This window comes from Notothenia rossii (assembly GCF_949606895.1).
Source record: "Notothenia rossii genome assembly, chromosome: 3".
Lineage (NCBI taxonomy): Eukaryota > Metazoa > Chordata > Actinopteri > Perciformes > Nototheniidae > Notothenia > Notothenia rossii.
In genome coordinates this window covers 53,267,720-53,280,190 of record NC_136901.1, presented here as the reverse complement: position 1 = coordinate 53,280,190, position 12,471 = coordinate 53,267,720, and the positions used below count along the sequence as shown (strand labels likewise).

At 42.0% G+C, this 12,471-nt stretch overlaps 1 protein-coding gene across 1 annotated transcript; it reads right to left on the bottom strand.

Annotated features, from left to right (window-relative positions):
- Positions 1-9,676: 9,676 nt before the first annotated feature.
- Positions 9,677-12,073, bottom strand: LOC307032966 (uncharacterized protein; the record flags this gene model as incomplete). The annotated part of the gene is made up of 6 exons (XM_079671237.1): positions 9,677-9,988; positions 10,552-10,658; positions 10,882-11,035; positions 11,131-11,348; positions 11,506-11,646; positions 11,983-12,073. The coding sequence occupies 6 exons, from the start codon at positions 12,071-12,073 to the stop codon at positions 9,677-9,679; spliced, it is 1,023 nt and encodes a 340-aa protein (XP_079527363.1).
- Positions 12,074-12,471: the final 398 nt, after the last annotated feature.

Below are 12,471 nucleotides of genomic sequence, written 5' to 3'. Positions count from 1 at the left end.
CATTTAATTACACAAAAGATGCGGTGGTGTACAAAATGAAATGTGCGAGTGGAGGCGCTCTCCACATCCGACCGGTCAGTTTAGGTCAGGGGATCGAAGAGATCAATTCTTGGCTTGCTCTTCCTGTTGTCATCTGAGGTCTTCTCCTATTGGCCGGCGTCGTCGGGGGGCGGGTCCAATGCAATTCCTGCCTTTTTCTGTAGCTAAATTGCATCATTCTGGCGTCTGTGGTTATTTAAACATTCCCTGCTACACATTATTCAGCGTCAATAAATGAGTGCTAATCCCAGTGTGCTCAGTGTACAACATCACATGTCATTTCACCTTGGTTCAAGCTTTGAAATCGTATGATTCCGCCAGATGCTAAATGCTAACCGGAAGTGACGAATTTTCAGAATAAAAGTGTTAAGCTAATAGTGAGAATTTCCGGTTTTTCAGAATAAAACTGATTTAAATCAAATAGTGTATTTAATTCAAATTACGCCATATCAACATTGATTTTAATTTCTAACAGTACTCAATGTGACTCTCTCGTCCAACCATATTCCCAGAAACTTAAATGTCTTCATTTTCTTTAGTTCTTGTTCATAAAGTTTTAACCTAACCGCCTCACCTATCCTTTTCCTCGTAACAAATAAAGTTTTTTCCACCGACAATCTAAACCCCCATGTCAGAGACCAGCTTTCAATTTCCGTAATGGCTTCCTGAATCTTACTGTGAGACTGACCGTTGAGCGGCCCGACCAAGCAAAGAGGCAGAGGCAGAGGCTGCGTCTCAGGTCGACTATTTTCATTTCCTCGGTCGTCTGTCCTCTGTATCACCGGAAGTTGATTTGTCTGCGCCATCTTGAGTAGCGTCCCATTGCTCTTATTTCTGCCGGAGGAGCGAGGAGCGATAATCGAGGAACCACCAGACCATCCTCCGATGAAATCCACAGATACTCGCCCCGCCCCCTTACTGTGTATCGCTCACTGATTGGACGATGCAGTGCATGCACTGATCTCATGCTTCTTGACATGAGAGCAGTTTCCCAGCGGAGTGAAGAAAATACATGAACCTCACAAGAGTCACTCCTCAGTCTGTACTGTGTTTTGTTTCAATTAATGTATCATTTATTCAAACCAGATCACTGGTAGGACTGAGCATGAGCACCTGTTCACAGGAAAGAGGCACAGCCAAGAAGGCCTAGGGGTGAGCTACAGTTCTACATGAGTTGTTTGACAGTATTGTTTTGGTGCATGGTATGATAATCAATGTAACAACTAGTGTGAATGCACCACAGTGAACCTGAGTGTGTCATGGAATTATTATGCATGAAGCATATTGTCAGAAGTAATCAGACTTTGCATGCCGGGATGCTATGGTTTACAAATTGTTTACTCCACAGAGGGGTTCTGCAGAAGATGGGGTTGGAGGAGGTGCTCATTCCCACCCAACTGGCAAAAAAGTGGGACAACCTCAAACGCAAATATAAGGTGAGATATTGTATTTCTAGATGCATACAATGAAGCTAATTCTATTGTGTCTTCATCTGACTCATACATTCCTTGTTCTCCCCCAGGCGCTGAAAACCCCCCCTACAGGGACGGGGATAGATGCGGGGGAGGCCACGGCAGCCACATGGCCGTGGTTTTCCCTGATGCATGAACCCGGGAGTCGGCCCTCCATGGAGCCTCCAGTCCTGATGGACTCGGCTGACGTGACCCCCAGTGGGATTGACTCTTCATCCAGTGGAGCTGGAGCCGCTCCTTGTGGCCAGGCAATTGAGGAAGAGGAGGATCCTGGGCAGCCTGGCACAAGTAGCAGCACCACTACACTGGATGAAGAGCCATCCACCTCTCTCAGTCCCCCGCCTGCCAAGAAGAAGAGGGCAAGTAGGGGGGCCCTATTAGAGTTTCTAAAAGAGGAGGCCAAACAAGAGCAGGAGCGCTTTCAGACCACTCAGGCTAACGCCCAAAAGTATTTGGATTTATTTGAGAAATTGGTTAATAAATGATTTTGTTTCCAAGGTTTTGCAATGTTGTTATTGTTCTATTGAGATACACTTTGTTTGTCAAAACATTGTTTCTTTATTTGTAAAATTATAAACATCACAACACAATAAACCGCGAATGAAGGCACACAGCTTTTCACACAGTGTGGTGTCCAATGCCTTCGTGTCCCCAAGTCCTACAAATAATCGTGTTCTTGTTGTTCAACTTGGTGCACACGTGGAGCAGAGAGCAGCCCTGCCAGTCAGTCTCGCTGGCCATGTCCGCCTTGTTCCCCCCTCTCCAGACGTGGTGGAACCACACCAATGTCCCCAACATCCTCTGCAGGCTCCAGGATGTCCCCCGCTGGTAGGCATCAGTCGCATTGACCCGAAGACACATTTTGAATTGTATACACTGTTGGAAAGAGGAGATTCATAGCTTTCTAATGATATCAGGATTGTTGTTGTACTCCAAATATTAAGCGAAATATGTCACATTATATAATGACGATCACCGAGTCATCATTTTGAGAAAAAGGCCTTCAAAGTTTCCTCTTCTCTGGAATCCATCGATCTGATTGATTATTAGCGAAGCAAATAATCAAAGTAGTACGGAGGGAAAATATTTTCTTTGGGATTACTGGTCTGGGCTGAAGCTCGCGAGTGTGTGTGTTTGTGTATTTTTCCGTTTATGTGTATTGTGTTTCACGAGAAACACCGGCTGTTGTTATGTCTTCTGTGACGTCAAGTTACTCCGTTCTCCGCTTGTAATTATACCGTTACAAGCTTCAAAGTTGTATTTATCATCTGAATTTGCCGAAAGAAGTTTAATATTCTGAAAGCCAAGACTTTGTTTATTTGAAATCAGATGAAAACAAACTGTAACGGAACCTGCCGTGTTATCTATGATTACTATACGCCTTACATTCATAATTTCAGCTGGAGGGAGGGGGAGCGGCGCTGAGGAAGAGCAGAGTGGCGAGCGAGAGCTGTCATCTTCCCTTTACAAGCTTCAAAAATGTATTTATCATGTGATGTTGGAAATAAAAGTTTAATATTCTGAAAGCCAAGACTTTGTTTATTTAAAATCAAACAAAACACCCAAACCCCGAAAAACAATTTTTTTACACAAATCCACGTTTATTTTGAAATGAGCCGTTACGACTTCCGACTGATTTCGATAGAGCGGGTTACATATGGGGTGATGATGGCCGCAGGTCTATGCAGGGGTAGCCACCATCACCCAAGAGAGAACAGTTCTTACTCCAGTTCTCCGGGGGGGGGGGGGGGGGGGGCAGTTTGATGACCTCCTGGCGAAGGGCTGCAAATTTGTTTTTACTCCGGTGTGCACCAGTCTGCAGACGGTAGACTTGGGGACATCAAAGGACCGGCAGACCCCACGTATGACAAACCGTGTGCCAACCAATAAAGGGTAATTCAAATATTCACCTCATGTGACCAGCCTTGTGTGTTCTTTGATGGCAGGATTCTCAGCAGGGCCTCCAGTGACTGGCACCCCAGTCTGTAGTCCTGCATGAGGTCCTTCTGGCCATCAAAGAACACACCAAGGACTGGCACATGAGGGTTTAAAATGGCAATGTGATCGACATCCATCTGCAAAATAAAGATACCTGTTACCTTCAGCACCTAGCTTTTACTAAAATGACAATTAATTGATCTTACATGAAATTGCTGTTGTTGGTGAAACCATTCATACTGCACCAGACTAACGATGCTTACCTCCATTAACCAAATAGCCTGTTGTAGTTGTGCCCGACGGCGCCTGGCCCTGGACTGCTCCTGCAAGAGGAGCGAATTATTTGGTCCTTCTGCAATGCACGCCATGGCATTAGACATGTTGTGTTTGGAAAGGTTGAACGTCTTTCTATCCAACATTTATATAGGGGCCCTGTACCTTCTTCCTAAATGACCTTCATGGGTTTCAGCTGGTAGTTTGTCACTGACCTGATTACCTTTTAATTAAGCTGCCAAACCGCAGTCATTAAGTATTTAAAATGTTAATTTGCTACATATCCACACAAACAAACAAAGTGTGCAATCCAATGAATGTTAATCTAACTGGGTTTTGATAGATAACATATCTTTTTCTTCTCTGAATTATTTTTATTTCTATTGTGCACTCTAATCAATATTAATCTAACTTTTGTTCGTTTACACATTTTAAGAATGGCGTTTATCTTTTTTGAGAATGAGGTTTTATTTTATTTAATGTATTTGGGTCTACAACAGATGATACAAATGTTTGTGTCAGTAAATGTGTACTAACCATAGACTGTATATATAAATGGACGTAGTGTCCGTGACGTCACCCATAGGATTCTACAGAGTTGCCGAGAAGCCCTGAGTAGGCGAACGACGTCAGAGTCTAATCCCGCCTGCTCCAAATAAGGGCAAAGAGGCGGAGCCGAGGCGGGACCTGCTGCCTCCGAACTGGAAGTAAACAGAGCTAGCTCAGGCTAAGAAGCTAAGCTAACATGAAATACGTGCATACCAAGTTACTGTTAAAAGTGTAGTTCCCCTATATAAAACGTTACATTCATAATCAAATGAGACAATCTGCAAGAGAATTAGCTATGTTTTGTTATTCTTAATGCTTGTCATTCACACGTTAAGAAAAGACGGACTCCACCGCCCGGCCCCGGACCTAACGGAGACGCAGTGGGCTAGCTCCGGGACGCCGGCTGGAGCTAGCCCCCTGCGGCTCCGTTAGCTCCGGCGGCCACCACTGGGATAATTGGGTCCCCTATTAACATTTGCTCCCGTTTAGCATTATGGACGTCATAGCCAGCATAGAATATAAAAGTCTTACCCAAGGCTGAATCATAAACTAAAATGTATATAGTATAAAGGGTTACGTCCTTAGCTGGCTAATAAGTAACAAGCTAAGCTACCAAGCACACAAACACCTGCGAACGGGACATGTATAATATTATCATTTTAGACTTCTTGGAAGTTCTGTTAGTACATTCAAGAGCACAGCACAACATTTTAATTGTCTGGTATTTGTAACAATATTCCCTAAAAGGCACAATCACCACGAACATGGCTAGGGCTAAAGGGTCAAGTACAGTAACTACAACTAACTAACGTTGTAGCCTCTATGGTTGTAGCCTAGCAGAGTGGACAAGTTGCTGTTAGCTGACAGTGAGTCAAAGTGACCACGCCCTAATTTATGCAAAAGCTTTAAGGCTTAATATTAATCCAATCCATATTCATGAAGGGGGGATCTAACTATACAGAGAATATTGTTTTTTGAACCACGATGTAAACATGTTTAATTCTGCTCTAAAGTTGGGCATTTTAACATTGGGGTCTATGGAAATTGCTCCCTTCTGCAGACTGCTCCTACTGGCCACTAGATGAACTGCAGTTTGAGCCACTTCCGCATTGGCGTCCCAGCTCTTCCCCAGAGTTTGCCGCTTGGTACTAACAGAGGCGGGGGTGTTTGTGAACATAACGGGGACAGAGCTGCTGTCAGACGAACAGCTGTGTGGCGTCATCACAAACGGACGTCACTTCACGTGACACTCCGGAGGAAAGGACGTCCCATTGCTCTTAAAACTAATTTCCCTGCTTCTCGTGGTTTCCTTGCGTCTCTCCATGCTTCCCTGGTAGGAGGGACTAGTCGCAGGGAAACGACGCAAGTGAGGGAACAAGGATTCCATTTAAACAACTTGAGATGGACCCAGAGAAATCAAATATAACCCGGTGTGGGCATTTACTACTCCTTGTGTTACATGAAACAGCCTCAATTTTACTGTCTCATGTGAACACAGTCACCAGCAACAAGGATCTCCCTCACAATACCAGGAAACAGAGCCTAAATACACACAGACTAATCAACCAACAAGACACAGGTGAGGGGGGAGGAGACAACACAGGGCACCAGGTGAACACAATCACCAACAATGAAGCTATACAACCCGTAACGGAGGCCGAGACCTATCGATCCATAGATCACGTCCGTGACACTTACCTACAATATCATTTACATTTCTGCCCCTTTTCCAAACAGCTCCATCATCCGCAAAAAGTGACTTACCAACATCAGATCCTACTTGTGTATATATATCATTTATTATGATAGAAAACAAAAGATGACTAATTACACTCCCCGGCAGGGTTCCATTCTCAACTTCATGGCCTTCGAGAATATGAATTGCCAACTCGGACTCTGATGGCACGGCCAAACAAAAAATCCATAATCCAATTATATGCGTTACCTCCCAGACCCATAATGTCCAGTTTTATTAATAATTCTTCCTTCCACATCATATCGTAAGCTTTTTCCACATCAAAGAATACAGCTACAACACACTCCTTGTTCGCTTGAGCTTTCCTGACTTCAGACTCCAGGCACAGCAGTGGATCTAAAGTACTCCGCGCTCTTCTAAACCCACTCTGATAAGGAGTCATTCGTTCATTTTTTTCAACATAGTACGTTATCATTCTTTCCATAACTTTACACAAGTGTGATGTCAGAGCTATAGGTCTATAACTGCCTGGACTGGTTGGATCTTTCCCAGGTTTTCTAATAGGAATAATGACAGACTCTTTCCATATTATAGGCAGCTTCCCTTTCTCCCAGATCTTATTATATATCTCCCTCAGCTTTCCTAATGCAAAATCACTTCATTTGGTCAACATTATGTAACATACATTATCTTTCCAAGGAGCAGTCATTTTACACTTACTTAATGCTCTTCTCAACTCTTGAATAGAAAAAGGTACATTTACAATGCTCTGTGACAAATGTCTTTCCTCATATACATTAGGATGTTCATCTAACACTTCCTGTCTCCTGATCTTACCTTCTTCTGTCCAATGTTCAGAAGAATTCACTTTGACAAAATTCTTAGCTAGAATTTCTGCCTTCTCCATCCATAGCACCCGTGGCAACTTCCCTCCATTCTCTAACACTGGAAGGTTGCTCTGCTGTCTTATTCCCCTCATCTTCTTAATCATTCCCCATACTTTATCTAATGGCAAAGTTCTCCCAAAACTCGAACAGAATCCTCTCCAACATTCCCCTTTTTGCTCTTTTAACAATTTTCCTTACCTGAGCCTGTGCCTTTTTATATTCTAATAAACTATGCAATGAATGTGTCTTTCTTAACTTTCCAAACAGCCTGGTTTTGTTTCGGATTGCATCATTACATTCTTTGTTCCACCACGGTACCATCTTAACACATTTACTAAGTTTCCCAGTTTTATTCCCAATAGTTTGATTAGCGCTTTTAATTATATTTGAAGTAAATTGCTCATTTATTTCATCAATACTTCCTGCCATATCAATCTGATCAAATTTCATTATCACACAATTTAGCAAACATCTCCCAATTTGCTTTAGAAAAAGTCCATCTCATGATACCGTCTAGCTCAACCACATTACTTATATCAAACTTGATTATAATCGGAAGATGTTCACTCCTAACACTGTTATCTGCTAATACTTCCCAACTGCTACTACTGGGAAGAGCACAGTTGTGAACTGTCAACGGGGGTCTGGGGCACACGCTCGTGAACTGTTACGGCCCGTCTACACTACAGGCATCGAAAAATGCTTTCAACGCTTCGCCCATTCACTTGAATGGGGTGACGTAGACGATTTTTAATCTTCGCCGAACTGCATTGTGGGGAGCATGGCATGGCTTTGCAAGCATCACGAGCATCTATCGGCATCAAAAGTTGAACAATGTTCAACTTTTGAGGCTCGATGTTTGGCACCAGCCAATCAAATCCCGTTTATGCAATTCCCGCCAGTACAAGCGCTAGCCAATCAAACCGCGTGTATGCTGATACCGCAGGTCTTGACTATTTTCCATATGTCATAAAATGGAGGATAAATTAATCATTGCTGTGGCAAGTGTCCCAGTCCTGTATGACTGTACTCTGTTCACCTACCGGGACCTAAACCGGAGGAACCAGGCATGGCGGGAGGTGGCAGAGACAGTTGGTGAAACTGGTAGGTTTTCAACTGTTTGGGGAGTTTATATCCAGTTTACTTCATTTTAACATTGAATGGACAGCTAGTAATGTAACATAACATATAATATATATTAATATAATAATACAAAAATAATATATATAATATATATTATATAATAAGTATAAGCATAATATATAACATAACATATAATACATGCACAGCTATCAAGCATAGACAGTATATTTAGCCAGCATGGAATGCAGCATAAAAATAGCAGTCATTAGTGGAGGAATAATTTAGTAAATTCAAGAAATTAACTTTATTATTTCATTTCATTTTAGGTGTGCAAAAAGAGATGGAAGACTCTGAGGGACAGGTTCCGCAAGGAGAAGAATATGGAGAAAGAGGCAAAAAGAAGCGGGCCAGGGTCTACAGGGGGGTACAAGCCCTAGCGTTTCATGGCAGTGATGGGGTTTTTAACCCCATTCATCATAGACCGTGAGACGTCCAGCAATGTCCCCCGGCATGCCCTGCCTCCATCCACCCTGGTGGCAGAGGAAGAGAGCCAGGTAGAGAGTGAGCCAGCCAGCCAGTCAGCCAGCCAGTCCACCAGCCAGTCAGCCAGCCAGTCCACCAGCCAGTCAGCCAGCCAGTCCACCAGCCAGTCCACCAGCCAGTCCACCAGTCAGCCCGCCAGTCAGCCAGCAGCAGCCAGCCAGGAGGAGAATGCTGAGGTCCGGGGCAAAAAACGGGGGAGGGAGAGGGAGATGTCCTCGTTCGAACGAAGTCTGCTGTCAGCAATTACCCACACTGCAAAAAATAGGGGTCTTCAAACAAGATAATAACACTAAAACTAAGGGAAAAGGTACTCAAAACAAGTGAAAAAATCTGTCCATGCAGCAAGATAATTTGACTTGGCAAGATTTCTTAAATTAAGATTGTTAAATCTAGAAACAAGTATTCCTACAAAGGTATTTGGAAGGCTTAAAATAAGACAAATATGCTCATTATAAAATGAAATGACTTGATATTTAACCTTTTCTAGCCCTAAATGAAGTGAAATATACTAAAAATACAATATAAATGCTGGTTTTAAGATGAAATTGCTAAAAAAGTAAAATTTTAGAACCTCTTAATACGTGTAATATACTGAATACAAGCGTAAAATACTGATTTTAAGATTAAATATCTTGAAAAGCAACTTTTTACAACCTCAAAATGAGGGAAACATACTGAATACAAGCAATTACATTTTTTCTTTTAGCAAATTCAGATCAATATTAGTTGGGGTAAATATTAAATGTAGAGTAAAATATTTCAAAATGACTTAACTCCGTCTTAAACCAAGATCCATGATTATCTTGAAACAAGGCTGTCTACCTTAAAACCCAAGCTGGTCTTCAATATACATATTACATAAAAAACAACCAGAATGACTTGTAAACATGTTCAACATTTATTATTGAAACTCAATGGGTCAGAGTTGCTATGCAGTCTTGAAATCTTTCTTTACAGCACAAACATTTAAATACCATAAAAACAAAAATTCTCAGCCCTTATGAAGCAGCATTTTCGAACATGAAATACAGGCTTTTTCAACGGACAACTGTTGACATTGCACTATGCAGTCTTGAAATCTTTCTTTACAGCACAAACATTTAAATACCATAAAAACAAAAATTCTCAGCCCTTATGAAGCAGCATTTTCGAACATGAAATACAGGCTTTTTCAACGGACAACTGTTGACATTGCACTACTTGTCAAAGAAGGATTTCCATTCCACCATTGCTTTTTTATATGCACTAGTGGCATCTTTATCATGGAGGGTGTCGCCAATGACCTCCGTTTGAATAACAGAGAGCAGGGTTGTGACACATTTGGGGTATGTTAAGTGCAATGTATATATGTACGCCATCAACACCAACATCCCTTCTGAAAAATCTTCCTGCTTGAGGGTGGTCACAGGTACGTTACCCACAGCCACGATGGTGGTTGAGCCATCAAAGAGCAGAACTGGGGAGCAGAGAGGACGCTTCTGCAGGTAGATACCAGGGTCTTCGTTTGACTGGAACAGAAAAGAGAACAATGTGCAGAGAGAGAAGAAAGAAAAATGTTAAGCATCATGCAACCATTGGCTTGAATCCCCAAATGAAATTCCTGTATAAAAACTTGCAGATTCTAAGAAAAACATTATTACTTTACAATAGGGGAGGGAGGAATGCAGTAAGTATGATTCCTACAACTTTTAAGTTCATACATGTCTTTCTGTATTTCATCATAATTATTACGATTATGGCCTAGAGACTGCAATTTTTGCGCAGCTCAGCAGTTTTCCAAGTGTCAAAATCAGCTGACGTCGCTGGGTAACAGACATTCTGTCAGTTGCCATTGACAGCGGTCATAGAACTGTTATAGAACACCACATCTGTTATTCAGAAATAACAGACTTGCGAACGTTGGGGAGCCCCAATCAAGTGAACGGCACATTCTACAGAATGACGTTGAGCCATGTAATAAACTGTAAGAATGTAGTATAGATTAATACCTGACAAGCTGATGCAAAGTTGTATAATTTTGTTGTTTTGTGAATGAATGAATTTGCATAAATCTTGGAAAATATTTACTTACCTTCAGGATATGAATAAGTGCCTCAGTGCAAGCAAGCTTCTTTGGTGGTAAAACAGGTGAGGGGAATAAGGTTGGCAGTGCATTGAAGAGGGCCAGTGTGAAATCCACTAAAGAATAGAAAGATTAGCAGAATGGTCAGAATGCTGTAAAAATATGAATACATGTACACAGGGCTCTAAATTAACACCAGCAAACCGGCTAAATGCTGGTGAAATTTCAGTTTGGTTGATAGAAAAGAAAACGTACTAGGCACTAGTCTGGTTCTGGTAGTCTGGTAAAGGGTTCATTTAGAGCCCTGCATGTACATATAAATATGGAACAGTAACTTACCACTGCGTACATCCAAAGGGAAAGGGAGTTTCAGGACTTTCTTCCACACAATGTAGAACTGCAGCCTAGTGCAGAATTCTGTCCATCTTCCTTTTACTTCCTCGATGTATCTGCTGTTAGTGCCATCTACTATGCGCCGTAGCTCATCCATTGCCTGAAACATTGTAAAACACTTAGTTAATAATGTATTCAGAACGTTCACAAAAAACACAGTAATTGAGGTTCAGGTAAGAAAAAAAACAAACATACATTTCGAACATCTTTAAAGCATGGATATGCATCAAAGATTTTTGCAGGTCGGTCTTCTTCCCTTGTAACATCTGAATCAATGAAAGCCCGTCTGGCCTCAACCTCAAGGTCCAAAATTTGCGCCACATCATGTTGATTGGGTTTTGCATTAGGCTTGTTGTACATGTTGCTCAAGGTTTTGTAGTGTCTGGCCTGCATCTTCAGACTGTCAGGGCCCACTTTAAACGATAATAAACGAAGACAAAGACATTTTAATGTAAACATTTTCACAACGCCACAGGGGAAATGACACAGGGTTAAAATACAAGTAGTTATTTTTTTGCAAAACTTATGATCAAGGATGACAGGCTGAGAAGTGCGCTGAGGAGGGCTTACCGTCTTTTGCAGGCATGGTTGGTGAAGCAATCACAGTCATGGGTGCAGGTGAGGAAGACTTGGATGACAGCGGGGATGCTTTGGTGCCACTCTTAGCCTTAGCCTTCCGTGGCACAGGGGGAGCTGGTGGTGGGGAAGCTTCTTGAGAAATAATGAAAAAAAAATGGTTTATATATATATATCACACACACACACACACACACACACACACACGCACACACACACACACACACACACACACACACACACACACACACACACACACACACACACACACACACACACACACACACACACACACACACACACACACACACTACAATTATTAAAATGATGACAACCAAAATCAGGCATAGATTAAGTACAGTGCATGTTTAGTCATGAACTTTAGTTCAACAAATACACAGAACAAATACAACAAAAATACAAAAACATTATAGTTTCATGACATGACAGGTCATTGTTAGGTTTGCACACCTGCACTGGAGTTGTTCTCACTGAGGTCATCACTGCTCTCGAGAATTCTGGTATCAGCTGAGCTGCTCGTGTCTGTCAAATCCGTCTCCATGTCTTGGTTGCCTGCACTGAAGAGAGTCTTGGCTGCTCCCCTCTGAGGAACAGAGCCCTGCCTCTTTCTTGGGGATCTCATATTCTGGAGTCGCTTGAACATTTTGGTGTAGACGGTCAGCTGTGGTGAAAGAATGTTAGGAAAGTCATCTGTCTAGTTTTTTTTACCTGTTCGTAGTTTTGGTTTAGTAGAGAAGAGCAACTTTATTTGCCTTGCACACAAAAAATCTCGCAATATACTGCACATTGCAAGAAAAGAAACAGCAATCCACAAAGTTAACAGTAATCCAACAAGGTGTGAAATGCCCCGATAAAATGATTTGTGGTAGACAGCATGGATTCCAGTGACCTGAAAGATTGTCTACTGTTAATTTAGTGCAAGGTGCAAGAATGAGTCAT